This window comes from Ranitomeya variabilis, chromosome 4, assembly GCF_051348905.1.
Source record: "Ranitomeya variabilis isolate aRanVar5 chromosome 4, aRanVar5.hap1, whole genome shotgun sequence".
Lineage (NCBI taxonomy): Eukaryota > Metazoa > Chordata > Amphibia > Anura > Dendrobatidae > Ranitomeya > Ranitomeya variabilis.
The window spans coordinates 124,117,990-124,140,420 of NC_135235.1; the positions used below are offsets into that span (position 1 = coordinate 124,117,990).

The window sequence follows — 22,431 nt, forward strand, 5'->3', positions numbered from 1 at the left end:
ATCAGGATTTGGTCAGCATTTTACATCAGTATTTGTAAGCCAAAACCAGGAGTGGGTGATAAATGCAGAAGTGGTGCATATGTTTCTATTATACTTTTCCTCTACTTGTTCCACTCCTGGTTTTGGCTTACAAATACTGATGTAAAATCCTGACCAAATCCTGATGCAATCCTGAACGTGGACACATACCCTTAATGCGCACAAAAAAGCGGAGTCACTACTTATGTGCTCAAATTTAGAACCCTGAGGCTTGCAGCTCACCTCCACTATGTCCTTATATTTATGCAGGTGTATAATATATACAGATATGTGTTTTTGTTGGACAAGGCAAGTACAGAAAAATCCTATTACGTGTATACACAAACATTATGCATACAAAGAAAATAAAACAGCAACACTTCGTTCTTTCGTGACATGTAAACCTTAGTCCTTTATTACAAAAAGTTTTTCATGGACATGGTTTTACGGGCAGGACAAGTGCAGATAAAACAGGCAAAAGGACAGGACGACGGCCGTTTCACGTTAAGATAAGCTTCCACGACATGGACCCGTGGAAGCGTATCTTAATGCGAAACGGCCGTCGTCCTGTCCTTTTTCCTGTTTTATCTGCACTTGACCTGCCCGTAAAACCATGTCCATGAAAAACGTTTTGCAATAAAGGACTAAGGTTCACATGCCATGAAAGAACGAAGTGTTGCTGTTTTTCTTTTTTCTTTTCATTGGATTGCTTCATGTGTGATTTCTTCAGCAAGCACCTTCATCATCGTGTTTTCACTCTGCTGTGCGCTATGGACTCAGAGCTCATCTACTCCACCAGTAAGTAGACATATTTCTTAGTGCCATTCGATTTATTTCTCTTTTACTGGCACATTATACATAGTGATGAGCGAAAGTGTAGGTACCATTGAAAATGTTCCAGAAAATGAAGTATTTCTTCCAGAAAATTATTAATTACATGTTTTGTTATACACGTTTATTCTCTTGGTATATATAGAAACAACAGAAAAACACAGAAAAAAGTCAAATTGGAAATCATTTCTCACAAAACCTGAAAAATGGGCCAGACAAAATTGTTTGCACCTTTCCAAAATTATGGGTAAAAAACTTTGCTTCACACGTCATGCTCGTTCAAACTCAGCTGTGGCAAGTAATAGGAGTGGGCAATATGAAAATCCCACCCGAAGCCAGATAAAAAGGGGGAGAAGTTGACTCAATCTTTGTATTGTGTGTCTGTGTGTGCCACACTAAGCATGGAGAACAGAAAGAGGGAAAGAATTGTCTGAAGACTTGAGAAGCAAAATTATAGAAAATTATCAACAATCTCAAGTCCATCTCCAGAGATCTTGATGTTCCTTTGTCCATGCTGCACAACATAAATCAAGAAGTTTACAACCCATGGTACTGTAGATAATCTACCTAGATGTGAACAGCGGAGAAAAATTTATAAAAGGTTGCACCGCAAGAAAGTCCGAATGGTGGATAAGCAGCCTCAATCAAGTGCCAAAGAAATTCAGGCTGTCCTTCACGTTCAGGGTGCATCAATTTCTGCGCAAACTATCCATCGATATTTGAATGAAATAAAACGCTGTGGAAGGAGAGCCAGGAGGACCCCACTGCTGACAGACATAAAAAAGCTGGACTGCAGATTGCCAAAATGTACGTGAGTAAGCAAAAATCCTTCTGGGAAAGCAACTTGTGGACAGATGAGATAAAGATAAAACCTTTAGGTTATGCAAATCATTCTACTGTTTACCGAAAACAAAGAGGCCTACAAAGAAAAGAGCACAGTACCTAAAGTCAAATATGGTGGAGTTTCAAAGATGTTTGGCATTGTTTCCCTGCCTTTGGAACTAGGTGCCTTGACTATGTGCAAGGTATCATGGAATCTGAAGATTCCCAAGGATTTGGGGTCGCAATGTAGTTCCCAGTGTAAGAAAACTAGGTTTACATCCTAGGTCATTGGTCTTCCAGCAGGACAATGACCCCAAATCTGCTTCAAGAAGCACCCAGAAATGATTGGAAACAAAGCTCTGGAGAGATCTGAAGTGGCCAGCAATGAGTCCGGATCTAAATCCCATTGAACACCAGCTGAGAGATCTTAAAATTGCAGTAGGGAGAAGGCACCCTTCAAATATGAGAGACCTGGAGAAGTCAGCAAAAAAGAGTAGTCCAAAGTTCCCGATGAGAGATGTAAGAAGCTAGTTGATGGTTATAGGAAGCGGCTGATTGCAGTTATTTATTCCACAAGGTCTGCAAACAAATATTAAATTGAGGGTGCTAACAATTTCGTTTGGTCTATTTTTTGGGTTGTGGATGATGCCTAATTGCAATAATTTTGAGAGAAATACTTAATTTTCTCTAACAATTTCAAGGATGACAATACATTTGGCCATGACTAAGCACAGTTTTGTTCATTGTCTATAATGCTGGTAATCAGCCTTGGGGTGGAGAAAAAAAGAAAAAACAAACAAACATGTATACACACACATACATGTATGTGTGTATGTACATATACAAACACGTGTGTATATACAGTTTTTATTATTATTTGTCTATAATGCTGGTAATAAACCTTGCGATGGAAAAAAACAACAAAACAACAAACACATGTACATATATATATATATATATATATATATATATATATATATATATATATATATATATATATATACACATACACACGCACACACGTATATTATATGTACGTGTGTGTACATAGACAACGTCTATATAGGTTTTTTTATTCTTTGTCTATATTGCTGGAAATCAACCTTAAGAAAACGTGTGTGTGTGTGTGTGTGTGTGTGTGTGTGTGTGTGTGTGTGTGTGTGTGTGTGTGTGTATACATACACACACACACACACACATCGTGAATATTCGCTAATCCCGCCCCCTGCACAGTAGCTCCGCCCCCACCCTATTACCACACAATCCCGCCCCCCACCACATCATCCCGCCCCCAACACATCACCACACATAATCCCGCCCCCCACATCACCACATATAATCCCACCCCCCACCACATCCTCACACATTATACCGCCACCCCACCACATCACCCCGCCCCCCACCACATCATCCCACCCCCATCACCACATATAATCCCACCCCCCACCACATCCCCACACATAATCCCGCCCCCCCACCACATCCCCACACATAATCCCGCCCCCCCACCACATCCCCACACATAATCCCGCCCCCACCACATCATCCCACCCTTCACCACATCATCCCACCCCCATCACCACATATAATCCCACCCCCCACCACATCCCCACACATAATCCCGCCCCCCCACCACATCCCCACACATATTCCCGCCCCCCCACCACATCCTCACACATAATCCCGCCCCCACCACATCATCCCACCCTTCACCACATCATCCCACCCCCATCACCACATATAATCCCACCCCCCACCACATCCCCACACATAATCCCACCCCCCACCACATCCCCACACATAATCCCGCCCCCCCACCACATCCCCACACATAATCCCGCCCCCCCACCACATCCCCACACATAATCCCGCCCCACACCACATCCCCACACATAATCCCGCCCCCCCACCACATCCCCACACAATGGCGCCCCCCACATCATCCCGCCCCACCACACATAATCCCGCCCCTCCACATCACCACACATAATCCCGCCCGCCACCACATCCCCACACATAATCCCGCCCCCCCACCACATCCCCACACAATCCCGCCCCCCACCACATCCCCACACATAATCCCGCCCCCCCACCACATTACCACACGAGGCTCCTTCAGATTTTTAATGATTATTGTTATTAACTTCATTTTAAGTTAATTTACCACCTGCGTAAGCGCTATTGAATGTTGTCATTATTTACTTTAGTTTAATCACCAGCAGCGTTAATTAGATAGCAATGAGCGTGCCGAGCGTTAGCTGGCTGGAAACAGCTAGTATATATATGAGAATATATATGTGTGTATATTTATTATTTTTTATATTTAAATAATTTTCTCCTTCAAACTTTGCTTTCATCAAAGAATGCTCCCTTTGCAGCAATTACAGCATTGCAGACCTTTGGCATTCTAGCAGTTAAATTTGCTGAGGTAATCTGGAGAAATTTCACCCCATGCATCCAGATGCCCCTCCCACAAGTTGGTTTGGCTTGATGGGCACTTTGTGTGTACCATACGGTCAAGCTGCTCCCACAACAGCTCAATGGGGTTGAGATCTGGTGACTGCGCTGGCCACTCCATTACAGATTTACAGATAGAATACCAGCTGCCTGCTTCTTCCCTAAATAGTTCTTGCATAATTTGGGGGTGTGCTTTGGGTCTTTGTCCTGTTGTAGGATGAAATTGGCTCCAATCAAGAGCTGTCCACAGGGTATGGCATGGCATTGCAAAATGGAGTGATAGCCTTCCTTATTCAAAATCCCTTTTACCTTGTCCAAATCTCCCACTTTACCAGCACCAAAGCAAACCCAAATCATCACATTACCTCCACCATGCTTGACAGATGGCGTCAGGCACTCCTCCAGCATCCTTTCAGTTGTTCTGCGTCTCACAAATGTTCTTCTGTGTGATCCAAACACCTTAAACTTGGATTCGTCTGTCCATAACACTTTTTTTCCAATCTTCCTCTGTCCAATGTCTGTGTTCTTTTGCCCATATTAATCTTTTCCTTTTATTAGCTAGTCTCAGATATGACTTTTTCTTTGCCACTCAGCCCTGAAGGCCAGCATCCCGGAGTCGCCTCTTCACTGTAGACGTTGACATTGGCGTTTTGGGTGTACTATTTAATGAAGCTGCCAGTTGAGGACCTGTGAGGCGTCGATTTCTCAAACTACAGACAATAATGTGCTTGTCTTGTTGCTCAGTTGTGCAGTGGGGCCTCCCATTTCTCTTTCTACTCTGGTTAGCGCTTGATTGTGCTCTTCTCTGAAGGGAGTAGTAGGAAATCTTCAGTTTCTTGGCAACTTCTCGCATGGAATAGCCTTCATTTCTAAGAACAAGAATAGACTGTCGAGTTTCACATGAAAGTTATTTTTTCTGGCCATTTTGAGAGTTTAATGGAACCAACAAATGTAATGCTCCAGATTCTCAACTAGCTCAAAGAAAGGTCAGGTTTATAGGTTCTCTAATCAGCCAAACTGTTTTCAGCTGTTCCTTCATACTGTACTTGCACAAGGGTTTTCAAGGGTATTCTAACCATCCAGTTAGCAAACACAAAGTAACATAAGAACACTGGAGTGAAGGTTGTTGGAAATGGGCCTCAATACACCTACGAAGATATTGCATTACAAACCAGACGTTTGCAGCTAGAATAGTCATTTACCACATTAACAATGTATAGAGTGCATTTCTGAATCATTTAATGTTAGCTTCATTGGAAAACACTGCTTTTCTTTCAAAAATAAGGAAATTTCTAAGTGACCCTAAACTTTTGAACGATAGTGTATATAAAGATATACATCTCTCTCTATCTATAAATAAAGAGAGATATAGAGAGAGAGATTGAGATTATATATACAGGAAATAATTACTTGATCCCTTGCTGATTTTGTAAGTTTGTCCACTGACAAAGACATGAACAGTCTATAATTTTAAGGGTAAGTTAATTTTAACATAGAGATATAATATCACAAATAGAATCCAGAAAATCACATTGCATAAATTAAATAAATTTGCATTTTGCAGTGAGAATTAAGTATTTGATACCTCTTGCAAACAAGACTTAATACTTGGTGGCAAAACCCTTGTTGGCAAGCACAGCAGACGTTTTTATGTAGTTGATGATGAGGTCTGCGCACATGTCAGGAGGAATTTTGGTCCACTCCTCTTTGCAGATCATCTCTAAATCATTGAGATTTTGAGACTGTCGCTTGGCAACTCGGAGCTTTAACTCCCTCCATACGCAGGGCTTAGGCTACGTTCACATTTGCGGCCAGCGCCGCAGCGTCGGGCGCCGCAGCGGCGCCGCATGCGTCATGCGCCCCTATATTTAACATGGGGGCGCATGGACATGCGGCGCACTTGCGTTTTGCGCCGCATGCTTCGCTGCGGCGCCCGCGTCGGGGCGCAGAGGACGCAGCAAGTTGCATTTTTGCTGCGTCCAAATTCAATGAAAAAAATGACGCATGCGGCGCAAAACGCAGCGTTGTGCATGCGTTTTGCTGCGTTTTTGTTTGCGTTGTGCGCTGCGGCGCCGACGCTGCGGCGCACAACGCAAATGTGAACGTAGCCTTAGTCCGTTGCTAAAGATATATCTGCCGCACGTGATAACATACTTTGCTGGGAGGATTGACTATATTTTCATCCATAGAGTATTACGTGCTTTGCATTAAATTTTGGTGGTATAACACACTCAAAAAATTTCTGAATTGAATTACTAATCCATACAGTGTAACTGTACTTGGTGGGCGACAAAGATGGTGAAATCCTGCAAGACTTCCAAGGGAGCACCCGGAGGAATATTGGAGCCAGACCAAGCTGGCGTGACAGCACAGGTGGCAGGAGCCTTGGTACAGAACTGACTGCTTTTAAGTAACCAAGGTCCCAACCCAGGCAGCAGCCTTCACCACACATGATAGCTAGGCTAGTAGTCACCATGGTTGAGATAGGGAAATATTGGCTCTAGGCACCTTGGCACATATGGCAGACATTATGTGCTGATGGCTTTCCCGTGACCCTAGCGTTACATTCATCTTGGCCAAAAAAAAAAAAAAGAAAAAAAGAGTACTGGTTGTTCACCCTGTTAGACCCATGCTACAAGGAGAACCCTACAGCTCTCCTTCCTGAGGCGGAGAGGTCTACTTAAACAGTGCTATACCAGAAGGCCATTGTGGAAAAATGTTAAAAAATTTCCATCGGTCAACGCTAGCGGCAGGGGGCAAGGAGAGGCGCGAGAGACACACACCAGGTACAGCAGAGGCAGGGGTACACAGTCAAAGGACTAGGCCAATTTCATGACACCGGACCAGCGTACTGGCCCTGATGACCAGGTATTTTTGTCAAGGAGGGAAACGTTTTTTAAAGTTGGTCAAACAATACCTGGTCAACAAAACCAGCGTAATCCCCAATCTCTCTGTGACCTTCAGCTATCTGGTCTCAAAGCTGGACTCGTAGCATTTTCTGTCCCTCTATGCCTTGGAGGTGTTGTGCTGTCTTGCCGCTAGTATCTTGTCAGAGCGGGGTTTTTAGTGCCGCCTGGGGGTCATAGCAGAGACGCTTTTGCCTGTCAACAGAAAGTGCTGACAGGTTCACTCTGATAAAAATTAACAAAGTCTGGATTAAGCTCCGACTTTTCCACACCACCAAATGACAGCTGCCCGTAATGTGTTTTTAATCTTCAATACTTGAATGATTGCTGCCAGTGGAGTGCTGCCAGTGGTTGCCTTCAATGATCTATGTATGACTGGATGACCCTCCTAGGTTTTTTCTGGCTTGTGCACAGTAACATACACACAGTGTCAGGTCAGCGCCGTTATACTGATTAAAATTATACCAGAGTTAATGAAATCGGTCTTATTGTTGTTGTGTAATGTTTATTTTCAGTTTTGAGGTAATGATACGCTCATGCTTCGGGGTGGCCTGGAGTGGGGGGGAGGGGGGGGGGGTCTTCATGTGGTGATCTGATTAGCTAATCATAATGCAGACTGCTGACAGGTCACTGAACCCTATGTGACCTGCCCCCTAGGTCGCATAATGAATACAGTTGTCCTCAAAAGTTTACTTACACCGGCAGAATTTTTGCTTTCTTGGCCTTTTTTTCAGATAATATGAATGATAACACCTAAACTTTTTCTCAACTCGTGGTTAGTGGTTGGGTGAAGCCATTTATTGTCAAACTACTGTGTTTTCTCTTTTTAAAATCAGAATGACAACCCAAAACATCCAAATGAACCTGATAAAAAGTTCACAAGTTCACATACCCCATTTCTTAATACCGTGTATTGCCCCCTCTAACATCAATGACAGCTTGAAGTCTTTTGTGGTAGTTGTGGATGAGGTTCTTTATTTTCTCAGATGGTAAAGCTGCCCACTGTTCTTGGCCAAAAGCCTCCAGTTCCTGTAAATTTCTAGGCTGTCTAGCATGAACTGCGCACTTGAGATCTCCCCAGAGTGGCTCAATGATACTGAGGTTAAGAGACTGAGATGGCCACTCCAGAACCTTTACTTTGTTCTGCTGTAGCCAATGACAGGTTGACTTGGCCTTGTGTTTTGGATTGTTGTCACGTTGGATTGTTCAAGTACGTCCCAAGCGCAGCTTCTGGGATGATGAGTGCAAATTTGCCTCCAGTATTTACGGATAACGTGCTGTATTCAGCTTTCCTTCAACTGTGACCAAGTTTCCTATGCCTTTGTAGCTCACAATTCGCCATCTTGCTAGAGAAGGAAAAAAAAAAAAAATTCCTCTTCCAAGATGGCGCCGCCTGCCCCTGCGCAATAGCAACTATTGGCTGTCACCGATAGCTGCTACTGCGCAGATGCTGCAGGCGCTATCTCGGAGGTCCTTTTTTTTTTCTTCTCTAGCAAGATAGCATTGCCGGTGCCATAGCAGCTATCGGATCACCTCTATATACACCGATAGCTGCTTTTTTAATATCAGGATAACCGTAAGCACATATATACAGGGTGTATCTGAGTCGCTCTTCCATATAATTGTTGGCAGTTTGTGCTTCCTTCATAAATTTCACTGGAATTTCCAGTTATGTAATACAAAATTAATAAAAAATAAAATTTTGGTTTACTTAAAAAAAAAAAAAAAAATGTTAAAAAATTTTTATGGAGTAAAAGTGTGACACCATTGTTCTCAGCAGCGATCTGGAAGACCGATGCCTCCAGGGGTCTTCCCTATGCTGTTCTCCTTCCTTTCAGAACTTTTTCCATCCATTTCAACATTTTCACTGCTACTATGTCCTGTGGTGTGATGAGTCAAAATATGAGATTATTGGTTCCAACCGCCATGTATTTGTCAGATGCAAAAAAAGTGAAAGGTTGGTTTGTACATGTGTGGTGCCCACTGTGAAACGTGGAGGGGGAGGTGCGATGGTGACACTGACCAGGGCTGTGGAGTCGGTAAGCCAAACCTCCAACTCCTCAATTTCCATGACACCAACTCCGACTCCACCAAAATGGGCTCCGACTACAACTCCACAGCCCTGACACAGATTTATTTCAAATTCATGGCACACTTACCCAGCATGGCCACCACAGAATTCTGCAACATGCCATCTCATCTCTATTGCATTTAGGGGGACCATCATTTGTGTTGCAACAGGACAAGGATCCAAAACACCTCCAGGCTATGTAAGGTCTATATGACCAAGGAGAAGACTAGATGACATCAGATGGCATCAGATGACATGGCCTTCACAATCACCCAACCTTAACTGAAATGGTTTGGGAGGATGAAGGAAAAGAAGCCAAGTGCTTAGCACCTCTGGTAACTCCAACACTGAAGCTGCTGCAGGTAAGCAACAGATAAAGCTGCTTGAGAGTATGCCAATAGTGTATAAAGATGTCATCAGAGAAAAAGGGAGACCAGATAAGGTGTAACACATATCATTGTTTGCATATACTGCATTGAACTACTGTACCCAATTTATTAAATATTTTAGGAGTCTTGAGTCGATCCATTCTATACGGACTGACTCCACAGCACTGGTAATAAGACCCCAGCTATATATACCTTGTACTCCTACCTTTTGAAAAATACTTACCGCTGAGCCTCATTTCAAAGCATATACGGAAGCAGGACTGCATGATCTCACACACAGACTCATTGGTCAAGTGGGCGCCTACTGGAGTGAGCAGCAGAGTGCGCAAAACCTGTACAAAAAGACAGGTACCATTATATACTCGAGGGCACAGTTATTAACCAATAAACCTTATAAAAATTACACAAAAAAATTAAGGAAGCCATACACAAGACACACGCGGAGAGTGGAGCTAATTATTTCTGCACCGCCACCTCTGTCCATTACACTGATGATTTTCAGCATTCTCTACACTTCTGGTCCTCCAGCCCTCCCCTCCCAGGAAGGAATATTTTCTGGTGCAGCCTGACAAATGCTTGAAATCAATTAATTGAAGCGTTTAATTATCTTTTATTTGAAAAAGCTTTTACTTCAGGTACATGAGACCTCTGTTTAAAAATAACATTAGGCGCAAATCTCTTCCAGAGTCAAAACATGGCCCGTGTCTGCATGTAACAGGATACAAAGAGCTTAAGCAATTCATCTAATTGCCCCTTGAATAAGGACAGGGGGGATGCAGTCCCCTCTCTCGAGTTACCTGCAGGATTTTCATCAGCACAACCTCGTCGCTGGCTGGGTCAGTGCCAACGAAACGGGCGTGTGTAACCGCATCTGCCATGTTCTCAATTCCTTCAGCTGTGCCGTCATGGACCAGATCTACACAACAGAAACATCACACTGTTAAATATTTGTTCATTTAAAAAAATTATATTGGAGCAACTTTGCATAATTTATAGAAATCAATTATGTAGTAGTTAAATAAAACACAAATGGATGTGTCCAAGAACATTTTGGCACTGCCCGTCTATATCTTGCTATATATACTGTGGTCCAATATCAGCTACAGAAGCAAATCGAAAACGTGAGCATGTAGGATTTTCTATATGGCGGTAACCTAACCAATTCACACTACTTTTGGAAAAGCCAACATGGCAGCGCTACATAGAACACCAATATGAAACTGGCTCACCACTGTGCACATGGCCTGCCAATGCTGAAGAATTCCACCAGAGGGCAGTAAGGGGATAACGTGGAAGACTCCTAGACTATACATATTGCAAACCAAAACTAAAACTGAAAATCAAATGACGGGCACAATATGGATCTGAGCAATGGACCCCACCGCAGCCAAATATCATGATGTAGACACTCACCTATTAGTGCATAGGAAAGAAACTTGTTCACCGAGGTCAAAGCAAGTCCTGTAATGGGGCCAGTGGTATCTTCAGAACGAATAACCTCCAGGAACGGACGAAGAAATACATTGGGCTCAATTTCAGATAGATCTGTAAGAAAAAGGAGAACAAAGGTCAGGATGCGCCACAGGATTTCCAAAAACGGCATTAAGCTCTTATATTCATTAATGTTAACTGAGGGGAAGACTGTCAACAGGTGGGCTGGCGGAATTAAAAAATACATACAAAAAGAATTACAGATAATTTATTATTATTATACTGCTATATCTTTATCTATAGATATATCTTTATGCACAAATCCCTTGTGTCTCCCGTTTCCTTATAGATTGCAAGCTCTTGTAAGCATCGACCTCACTCCTATTGTAATTATGTTATTCTGTGATTTCCGATATTGTTTGTACATGAACCCTCTCAATTGAAAATTGCATGGAAAATGACAATAGAAACTAAATATATATTTTTAGCAATAGTATGAGCCTCACTGCCTTTTATAGCCCTGGGTCTAGGGTTCTTCTGAATCCTGTTTTTTGGGGGATTCAGGTGAGCTCCGAACGCCCCGTAGAAATGCTATGTGAACAGGGCCCTAGGTTTTCTTGTGTAATTGACATATCCGTTTGTATTTTAGTAAACAATTTCAATGGCTATATCAGTATTCATATAGAATATAATGGGAAAAGGCACACGTCAAATGGAAGTCAGCACATATCTTTTTAAATCTTTTACAGGAAAAAAAGAACAAAAAAACAAAACATGTGGTGGAATAACAAATCATTTAAATAAATGTAAAAAAAAAAAAAAGATCCCAGTCCATGGAAGACTGGTACGTTTGCTTGTTTTGTTGTGTTTTTTTTCTGTAAACATAAAACAAAAACACTGATGAGTTTTGAAAAAACAAAGCATGCAAACAAATGCAACATGCATATTATAGTATAATATACCATATATCATATGTAAAAACGGATACACTTGTCTAAAACTGCATCTGTATGCATGCGTTGTACAACAGATGTTTGTTTGTCACTCCCCCTTGCCTATTAGTCATGATACAAGTCTTTCATCGAATATCTCACACTTCCACCCCTGCAGACGTGCAGATTTCCGCATTGGGTGGCATATGTGCCATCTTAAACACTGTTCTTATATGGCATGAGTAAAGCTTTAGACGTTTAGGTTGTGTAAACCCGGGGCAGTGAACACATCCCTAGTGCTAATGTTTTCATTAGGAGGCATGCTCTACAGCGTGTTCTCAGCACTGTGATGCCTCATTTCTGTAACACAATCTCAATCAGCTGTCTAAACCATGTCCTGTCCCAGACCTTCCCTACTCATTACCCACATTACAAATTATAGAGGTGAAGAAACACAAAGCAAAATGAGAATGAAACCATTAGAGACGACAAGATACGATAATCCCTGGCTAAATCAGGGCTGTTCAGGATGAGAAAGAGCACGGTTTCATTATTCTAAAACCAGGGCCACAACTGCCTGTAGGTTGTGTGCGATATGGTGGCACAACCCCGTTCATGCCAATAGAGCAGGTCTACAATACCACACAACCCATGGACACGTGTGGTGCCGATTCTGGAAGATAGACGCCTTCGGGGGGTTTTAATCCTGGATATTGCCTTCAAATATTTGGCCTACAAACCAGAATAATCCCTTAGGTCTTATTTTCCTTTCTAATATAAAGATTTTGTAGCATGATTAACACTGATGCAAATATGGTTCAGCTGGGAAACCTTGGGTCCAGCATCATGTGGATGCTAGTTTGACACATCCCACCGATCTAATCATTGCTGCAGACAAAGTACGGTAGATCCCTTTATGGCAGCGGCATTCATTATAATGGGAGTGGGATGATGAACCCAACTGCCTGGAAAAAAAACGTGTTCAGAAATGGTTTGAGTAACATTACGAATCGCCCAAGGTATGAGTGACTGCCCACCTGCACGGGGGAATATAGGGGAACGACAGTGTGAGCATGGCACACCGTCACAATTCAGCAATCGGTGGCCACAGAGTGACTGCAGACTGTTCTTCCTAGACTGGAGACTCCTTTCAGACACTAGTCTATGATGCCCCACATTCCCGGAGTGTTCACACACAACTTGGGATATCACTGAAAGCTGTAACAAATCACGTGTGCCGTTGCTGTCATTACATGAGCAACATGAACTTCAAACACATATTTAAATAACTCCTCTCTGACTATTGTATACACTGATATATTTTCCAAAAATAAGGGACTTGTTGAAATGTTCCTGTGAGGTCTGATTTTTATCTTATCGAACAGCACATATTCCCATAGCATTGAATGGATTTAAATCACATCTGTGAAATTCACAGATCCCAATGTGAGATCCGTGAGACGGAGCTTCATCTATTTTGGTCCATTTTTGTGTATCAGACTCCGCAAAAAAAGTCAGTGGAGATCTGTGAGACAAGGATGTAAAACTGCAAAAATTCCGATCAGCTTCCATGCTTCGGGCACCTGCTGCTTCGTGATAAATTTTAATATAACCATGTGACCTTCTGGAGGTTTTTTTATTGGCTTGGAAGGAAGCACACCTCTACAGTTTTATTAAAAAAAAATATATTTGAATTGAAACTTTATGGAGACATAAATGATGGTAAGCGCACACGTTAAGCACTTGCTGCAGACATTTCTGCTGCAAATACTGGAGTGTTGACATGACTTCTAGATATGGGATGGACCCGCATTTATTAGCAAAGGACCAAAACTACACAGTCCAATAAAATACACAACATGCTATTTTGGTGTCAAAAAGGCCACAGCTTTTATTAAAGATCACATGAGTATAGTAAGAGACAGGTGAAATGCTAGGCAAGTTTAGATCCACAGACATTATTATTAATTATAGCGCCATTTATTCCATGGCGCTTTACATGTGAGGAGGGGTATACATAATAAAAACAAGTACAATAATCTTGAACAATACAACGCTCCAACTTGCCACAGTTGCAAAGCTAGTCCACTTCAAGGGCTCCTATGACCCTACCAAAGATCCTTATTCTTGGGCTTTACAGCTAAGCCGCCTCTGGATGATGTTACCATTATCACAGCCTTCAGCCTGGCCACCAAAGCATGGCCTATTCACCACCACTGTGAAATCACTTCAATTAAATTCACATTGGTCCACCATAACTTGCAGCATGTAGGCTGTATACAGTGGGGGAAATAAGTATTTGATCCCTTGCTGATTTTGTAAGTTTGCCCACTGACAAAGACATAAAACAGTCAGGGTAGGTTAATTTTAACATTGAGAGATAGAATATCAAATAAAATCCAGAAAAATCACATTGTATACATTACATAAATTTGTATTTTGCAGTGAGAAATAAGTACCGTATATACTCGAGTATAAGCCGGGGCAGCTAATTTTGCCTCGGAAAACTGGGTAAGCAATTGCAATGGAGATGCAGGGATGTTCAGCGATGGCACGAGGATGGTGAGTATGATGTCACAGCCGCCCGCTCCTGACGCTGCTCCCCTCCCCCGCTGGCTTTCTAGACAATGACTCGTGTATAAGCCGAAGGGGGCGTTTTCAGCACAAAAAAAAAGTGCTGAAAATCTCGGCTTATACACGAGTATATGGTATTTGATCCCCTACCAACCATTAAGAGTTCTGGCTCCTACGGACCAGTTAGACGCTCCTAATCAACTCGTTACCTACATTAATGACAGCTGTCTTACATAGGTCACCTGTATAAAAGACTCCTGTCCACAGACTCAATCAGTCAGACTAACCTCTACAGCAGAGGTGTCAAACTGCATTCCTCGAGGGCCGCCAACAGGTCATGTTTTCAGGATTTACTTAGCATTGCACAAGGTGCTGGAATAATTCTGTGCAGATGATTAAATTATCACCTGTGCAATACAAAGAAATCCTGAAAACATGACCTGTTGGCGGCCCTCGAGGAATGCAGTTTGACACCTCTGCTCTACAGCATGGGCAAGGAATAGGCCGGAATAGGCTGCAAAACCATAAGTAAGACGCTGGGTGAGAAGGAGACAACTGTTGGTGCAATAGTAGGAAAATGGAAGAAATACAAAATTACTCAATCGACATTGATGTGGGGCACCATACAAGATCTCACCTCACCTCGTGGGGTATCCTTGATCATGAAGAAGGTGAGAGATCAGCCTAAAACTACACGGGGGAACTTGTTAATGAGCTCATGGAGGAGGACACAGCCTGCAGAGAGCAGCATCTGTATACAGCCCTGATAACATGGTGTATGTATGATTCCAGAAAGATCACAGGTCAGTATATAGAATTATCAGTATACAGCATGTAGGCTATAAAAACCTAAATGTAGGGTGACAAATAACATGTATGCAGAAGGCTAGACATGAGGAATAATGAGAACAGTATATTCTCCATACTGGCCTATCATGTATGTTACATGCCACTGTCCCCAGGCTGCTCCTCTCTCACCAATACAGGTGTCCTCACTGCTACCGCATCATGAGCAGATTATGACTGTCCTTGTACTGTTTCTCCCGTCATACACTCCCCACAGTCACCATCACACGAGGAAGTTGCAGACCTAACATGAGGGGTATAATACCATCACTATATGAGATGTCAGCCATGTCTGCAGTGTGCATACAGGGGCAGTGAGTGAGGCTGGTACACAAGGTAGATAATGGAGGAACACAATGTCGGAGGTAAATCTTTCCTCTGTATGTGATGTAGATGACACTACACCAGAACATGAGGTAGATAATGGAGGAACACAATGTCTGAGGTAAAACTTTCCTCTGTATGTGATGTAGATGACACTACACCAGAACATGAGGTAGATAATGGAGGAACACAATGTCTGAGGTAAAACTTTCCTCTGTGTGTGAGTTAGGCTTCTTTCACACTTCCGTTGGTATGGGGCCGTCACAAAGCGTCGGCGCAACATACCGACGGACAGTGGTGATTTTCTGCACAACGTGGGCAGCGGACGCAGTGTTTCAAAGCGTCCGCTGCCCACAGTAAACTCCCAGGGAGGAGTGGGTGGAGATATGGCCGGGCATGCGCAGTTTAAAATGCAGGACACGACGTACGAAAAAATGTTCCCTTCAACGTTTTTTTCGCTGACGGTCCGCCAAATACAGACGCATCCAGTGCACGATGGACGCGACGTGTGGCCATACGTCGCGATCCGTCGGCAATACAAGTCTATGGGGGAAAAACGCATCCTGCGGGCACATTTGCAGGATTCGTTTTTTTCCCAAAACTACGCATTGTGACGGATCTAAAAAGACGGAAGTGTGAAAGTAGCCTTAGATGACACTACACAGACACATGATGTGTGAAGTGAAGCAGCCCAGTTCTGTGAGGTAATAAGCCCTGTATTATATTCCCTGACCCTGTAGACATACTTCTGCCATATCTTCTGGTAGGAGAAAGAGGAAAAGACCATGAGACAAGAGGTTATATTTTTTCATTAAAGGGGTTGGCAAGTAGTGAACCTAAATGTTTGGTCCCAAAAAATAAAAACAAGCCTATACACTCCTCCTGTGCTGGCGGTACTCGCAGACCCCTGCTCTCGTGCGGTCACTGTCACCACTGTCCCAGTCTTCGGACAAATCGCACATGAAGAAGAAGTCCGGGCTGCACCTGATCTCTGGCTTCCTCTTCATGTTCAATTTGACAGGAGGCGGGGGACAGTGACGCCACCACACATTGGACGCTAGGGTCACATGTCTCAACAACCGCATGGGAGCCCCGGGGAGAGAGAGTGCCCAACACGGGAACGGCTCTGGCACGGAAGGAGAGTATGGGCTTTTTTTATTTTATCGAGGCCAAGCGTGGGGTATGACAAGGAGTTGTACAAGCAGTGGACAACTTTAACTTCTCCTTCCCAACAGTAATAGAAATCCAGGCACAAAAATGGACGGCCGTTTCTAAAAGGTGTAACGCCCAGCCTAATACAATTAAGATATACAGTAGATTAATAAAAAAACAGGATTTAAGGGTCCCCGCTCCGACAGTCATGTGTCCCCTTCGCCTAGGGCTCAGGGGAGTTCAGAAAAACCACAGCATAAAATTCTTTTTTGCATACGTTTTTTCCCCCATTTACTTGAATGGGTGAAAAGCACTGCAAAAAACACTGAAAGAATGGACATGCTTCATATCAGCAACGTGTGCATGAGACTTCCATGATTTAATTCACTTTGCTGGTATTGGGAGATCCTTTTATTTTTTGTGACAAAACTGTGCAGAAAAAAAACGCAATAGAAAAAACACACACTTAACATGTACCCTAAGGCTAACATGGATGTGTGCATGCAGCCTAACTCGCAGTATCTCTATCCCTGAACAGAGTACATTCACAGAGCAGACGTTTCAGGTTTCATTTCTGTGCCCGCATCCATGTGACATTTGCCCACAAACCACCTCCCATTGTTTTAGTTGGGAAATCAGTATCGACTTTCATTCTGCTTCATGGAAAAACAAGCAAGATGTCACTTATTGAAGATTTCTTTTTTTGTCTTGGAAAAGTGTTAGCCAGTAGAAAATGGGAGAGTCCAGAGTAGTTAATAACTTTCAATCACTAAGCGCCAAGAAACCCCTGCACAAGCTCCCCAAATAAGGGGAGTTTCCCAACGCAGTTTCCACTAGAACGTTTGTGGGTTTTAAGCGCTGGGAAAAACTTAGGCTCCAATTCTTCAACATTTTTACATCAGAATTCTGGTATAAAAGAATTGAAAACTCATACAATATGAAGTTGCGCAAAAATGTTGCTACTTTTGACATTTTCACATCAGCTTTGACAAAATGGGTGTACCCGGGCAGGATGGGGTTTCAGAGTGCGCAAGCACACTTTGTTCTGCCATACTAAGGGCAGCGGAAAATCCTGTAATGCCCGGCAACTATTAACTGAAAGCTAAGTCTGCACTGGCACCTTAGATACCCGAGCAGGGAAGAGCAAAGTGCGCAAGATTTGCAGCGATCTGTAGATAATGTAGGACGCTTCCTCCACATTAAATGAGGCAGGAAGACAGCGATTCCGCAGATGGAGGAGGTGCAGACCACAGACTCAAAACCGCTTGAAAAACATTTTCTATTCATTTCTACTATAAAACCACTCTGGAGTTCATTTGTTCAGACTTTAGCATTGATTCTGCTTCAGGTTTTGAAAAATACCGTATTTTTCTGACCATAAGACGCACTTTTTTTCCTCCAAATTTGGGAGGAAAGTGTGGGTGCGTCTTATGGTAGGGATGTAGCATGTGGGGAGGGGGGCAGCAGCGAGTGGGATCGCACTGTTATCCCACTTCAGGAGGCAGAAAAATGTCCCTGCTGATTTTCTGGGGAAGCCATGTGGTCCCGATGATTAAGTGCAGTGAATATTCATTAGCTACTCCCTGCCCACCTATCAGCTGAGTGGTGAGCCTGGAGCAGCAAATGAATACTGCACTTAAGCAGCAACACACATGGTTTCCCCAGCGCTTATTCCTGCAGCAGCTGGGGAGATCCGTGTGTCCGGGGGAGGAGGAGGCAGCAGCAGCAGGGTCCGGGGGAGAGGAGAACGCTGTGTACCTTCCTGGGCTGGAGCTGAGTGCTGTGCAGTGTGCACAAGGAGGACCTGTGATGATGTCAGAAGTGGGCGGGCTGGAGCATCACATGGCAGCACAGAGCCCTCCCTCTTCTTGACATCATCACAGGTCCTTCAGACACCCCACTAGAATCTGCAGGATTCCTCTTATAACCTGTGCTGTGCTGTGGAAAGGCAACAAGAGGGAGGGCTCTGTGTGTGCAGTCATGGGATGCTTTTACCTCACCACAGTGGCTGGCTGGCTACCACAATTAAGAGCTAATCTTTCCAAAACACAATAAAGCACTCTCTCACTCCTTTAGTGAACTATAACTCCCAGCATGGCATAGGATCTGCAGGACATGCTGGGAGTTATAGTTCTCCCATGGGATTTTAAAGCAGCACTCCAGTGTTATTTTGCAGTGCTGGAGTGGTGCTTTCAATATAAGCCCTGTGCCCCTATTCTTATACTCACCCTCCAGCTTCTTCATATAGTACTTCACACCACACTGGTCCCGCAGCTTCCAACAGAATAACATACTATTATATATAATAACACCACATATAATAGTATGTTATTAAATATTTTACCACATTTTTTTGCTTCAAATATTTTTTTTCCTATTTTCCACCTCTAAAACCTGGGTGCGCCTAATAGTCCGGTGCGTCTTATAGTCCGAAAAATACGGTAACTGATTGAGAGAAAAAATGCAGTCAAGTCTTTGAATCAGCTCCTCATTGAAACTGCTCCAAACCAGGCACTGTTCAATCAAAAAGCTGCAGAAAATAAAAAAAAACACTTCAGAAAGAAAAAAAAAAAAAGTTCTAAAATATTTCAAAAGCTCTTCAGGAAATTAAAAACTGTTCCAAAAATCCCCAAACTTCTAAACAAAAGAATTTCCTGAACAGTTTTCTACTCAAGAACTCATGATTTTTGATTGCCTATTAAAAAATAACCCTGAAATATGCCTATATTCTTGGGTGTCTTTAACCCGCCCTATTCATTTCAATGCAGTATCAATCTTTGGCAATTTCAGAGCTGTGCTTATAACCAGATGGACATCCCACGTATCCAAGTTAATGTCAATCGTACATGGTCCGTAGACCTAACAGAGGCTTATCAACCATTACCTATGTACTATTGCATGGACTGTATATTAACCCTCTTAACGACCGTCAATACGCCTTTTAACAGCGGCACTCAGCATCGCTTTTTAATGGAGCTGAGAAATAAAGTTATAGCGCCACGCCAGCGTCGGAAATTTTTCAGGGTCTCGGCTACCAGGTCGGTTTTTACCAACCCCAGTGTTGCGACCACCGTTATTCACGGTATAACAAAGAAAAAAAAGTCATTTTTCCCATTTACCGTATATACTCGACCGGAGTATAAGCCGACCCCCCTAATTTTGCCACAAAAAAACTGGGAAAACTTAATGACTCGAGTATAAGCCTAGGGTGGGAAATGCAGCAGCTACCGGTAAATGTGAAAAGTAAAAATAGATACCAATAAAAGTAAAATTAATTGAGACATCAGTAGGTTAAGTGTTTTTGAATATCCATATTGAATCAGGAGCCACATATAATGCTCCATAAAGTTTATGATGGCCCCATAAGATGCTCCATATTAAAATATGCCCCATATAATCCTGCATAAAGGTTAATAATGGCCCCATAAGATGCTCCATAGATACATTTGCCCAATGTAATGCTACACAAACGTTAATTATGGCCCCATAAGATGCTCCATAAAGATATTTGCCCCATATAGTGCTGCACAAACGTTATGGCCCCATACAGACACTTGCCCCATATAGTGCTGCACAAACGTTATGGCCCCATAGATGCTCCATACAGACATTTGCCCCGTATAGTGCCCCACAAACTTTATGGCCCCATAAGATGCTCCATACAGACACTTGCCCCATTTGCTGTTGCTGCCATTAAAAAAAAAAATCACATACTCCCCTCTCCGTCGCTCAGGCCCCCAGCACTTTCAATATTCACCTGACTTCGTTCCGGCGCCGCTCCATCTTCAGCGTCTTCTGCACTGAAGTTCAGGCAGAGGGCGCGCACTAACCACATCACCACGCGCTCTGACCTGAGCGTCACTGCAGAAGACGCTGAAGACGGAACGGGGAGCAGGTGAATATCGCACAGCGCTCCCCTCCCCGTTATACTCACCTGCTCCTGGCGCGGTGCAGTCCCTGCTTCCCGGCGCCGCAGCTTCTCACTGTACTGAGCGGTCACAGTTATGGCTCATTACAGTAATGAATATGCGGCTCCACCCCTATGGGAGGTGGAGCCGCATATTCATTAATGTAACGAGCGCTACCATGTGACCGCTCAGTACAGGAAGAAGCTGCAGCACCGAGGAAAAGATGTGCAGGGACCGCGCCAGGAGCAGGTGAGTATAATTAGACAGCCTCCGCTCCCCCTCCCCTGCCGACCCCTGGGTATGACTCGAGTATAAGCCGAGAGGGGGACTTTCAGCCCCCAAAAAATGGGCTGACAATTTCGGCTTATACTCGAGTATATACGGTAATTTCTCTGTGATCAAGCACATCAGAGGAGAGAGAAATGAGATCCCCCGGTCCCTCCAGTGTCCCTGGACCCTCCTGCATCCCCCGGTTCTGTTCCCTAGCTGTCGGCGTCTTCTTCCGGGAAGAAAATGGTGGGCGAGATCTGCCAGCTGGCGCCAATATGAAATTTTTCCTATTGGCTCATTTTGATCACCGTGATAGACCCTATCATAGTCATCAAAATAAAAAAAAAATAGTAAATAAAACCCCCCTTTATCACCCCCTTAGTTAGGTAAAAATAATAAAATTTAAAGAATGTATTTATTTCCATTTTTCCATTAGGGTTAAGGTTGGGCTAGGGTTGTGGTCGGGGCTAGGGCTGGGGTTAATGTTGAGGCTAGGGTAAGGCTATGTGCACACGATGCGGATTTAGTGCGGATCCACAGCGGATTTTTCCGTGCAGAAACGCTGCAGATCCGCACTGATTTACAGTACAATGTAAATCAATGTGAAAAAAAAGCTGTGCAGATGGTGCGGAAAAATCGGCGAGGAAATGCTGTGGATTTAAAAGAAGTGCATGTCACTACTTTTGTGCGGATCTGCAGCGTTTTGTGCGGATCTGCAGTGTTTTGTGCGGATCCGCAGTGGTAAAAACGGCAGAAAATCCGCACAAAATTCGCATAAAATCCGTGGCAAATCCGCAGCTGCGGATTCTGCCAGGAGATGCGGATTTTGTGCAGAAATTTCTGCACCCCATTCCGTAACGTGTGCACATAGCCTTAGGCTATGATTAGGCTGGGATTAGGGTTGGAGTTAGAATTTCGGGGGGTTCCACTGTTTGAAGACCCCCTGATGTACCTAAACACGACATGGCACCCGTCATTGATTCCAGCCAATTTTGCGTTCAAAAAGTCAAATGGTGCTCCCTCCCCTTCTGATCCCTGCTATGCGCACAAACAGTGGCTTTCCCCCACATACAGGGTATCGGCGTACTCAGAAGAAATTGCACAACAAATTTTGTGGTCCATTTTCTCCTGATACCCTTGTGAAAATAAAAAAAATTGGGTTCCAAAGTAAAAAAAAAATTGAAAAAGTAAAATGTTCATTTTTTCCTTACACATTGCTTCAGCTCTCGTGAAGCACCTGAAGGGTTAATAAACTTCTTGAATGTTTTTTTTGCACTTTGAGGGGTGCAGTTTTTAGAATGGTGTCACTTTTGGGTATTTTCTGTTATACTGACCCCCCAAACTCACTCCAAATGTGAGGTTGTCCCTAAAAATAAAAAAAATAAAAAAAATAAAAAAAAAGGTATTGTAAATTTTGTTGGAAAAATTAGAAATCGCTGGTCAAGTTTTAAAGGGCACCTGTCACCCCGTTTTTTGAAGATGAGCTAAAAATACCGTTAA

The 22,431-nt window shown here is 43.3% G+C and overlaps 1 protein-coding gene across 7 annotated transcripts in view; it reads right to left on the minus strand.

The window, feature by feature from the left end:
- GBF1 (golgi brefeldin A resistant guanine nucleotide exchange factor 1) overlaps window positions 1-22,431 on the minus strand; it is a 319,690-nt gene that overhangs the window by 180,954 nt on the left and 116,305 nt on the right. For all 7 annotated transcript variants that reach the window (XM_077259202.1, XM_077259204.1, XM_077259201.1 and 4 more), the window contains exons 4-6: window positions 10,908-11,039; window positions 10,292-10,410; window positions 9,718-9,826 (exon numbers count right to left, since the gene is read on the minus strand). In XM_077259202.1, coding sequence (XP_077115317.1) covers window positions 9,718-9,826; window positions 10,292-10,410; window positions 10,908-11,039 — 360 coding nt within the window. The remainder of the gene's footprint in view (window positions 1-9,717; window positions 9,827-10,291; window positions 10,411-10,907; window positions 11,040-22,431) is intronic.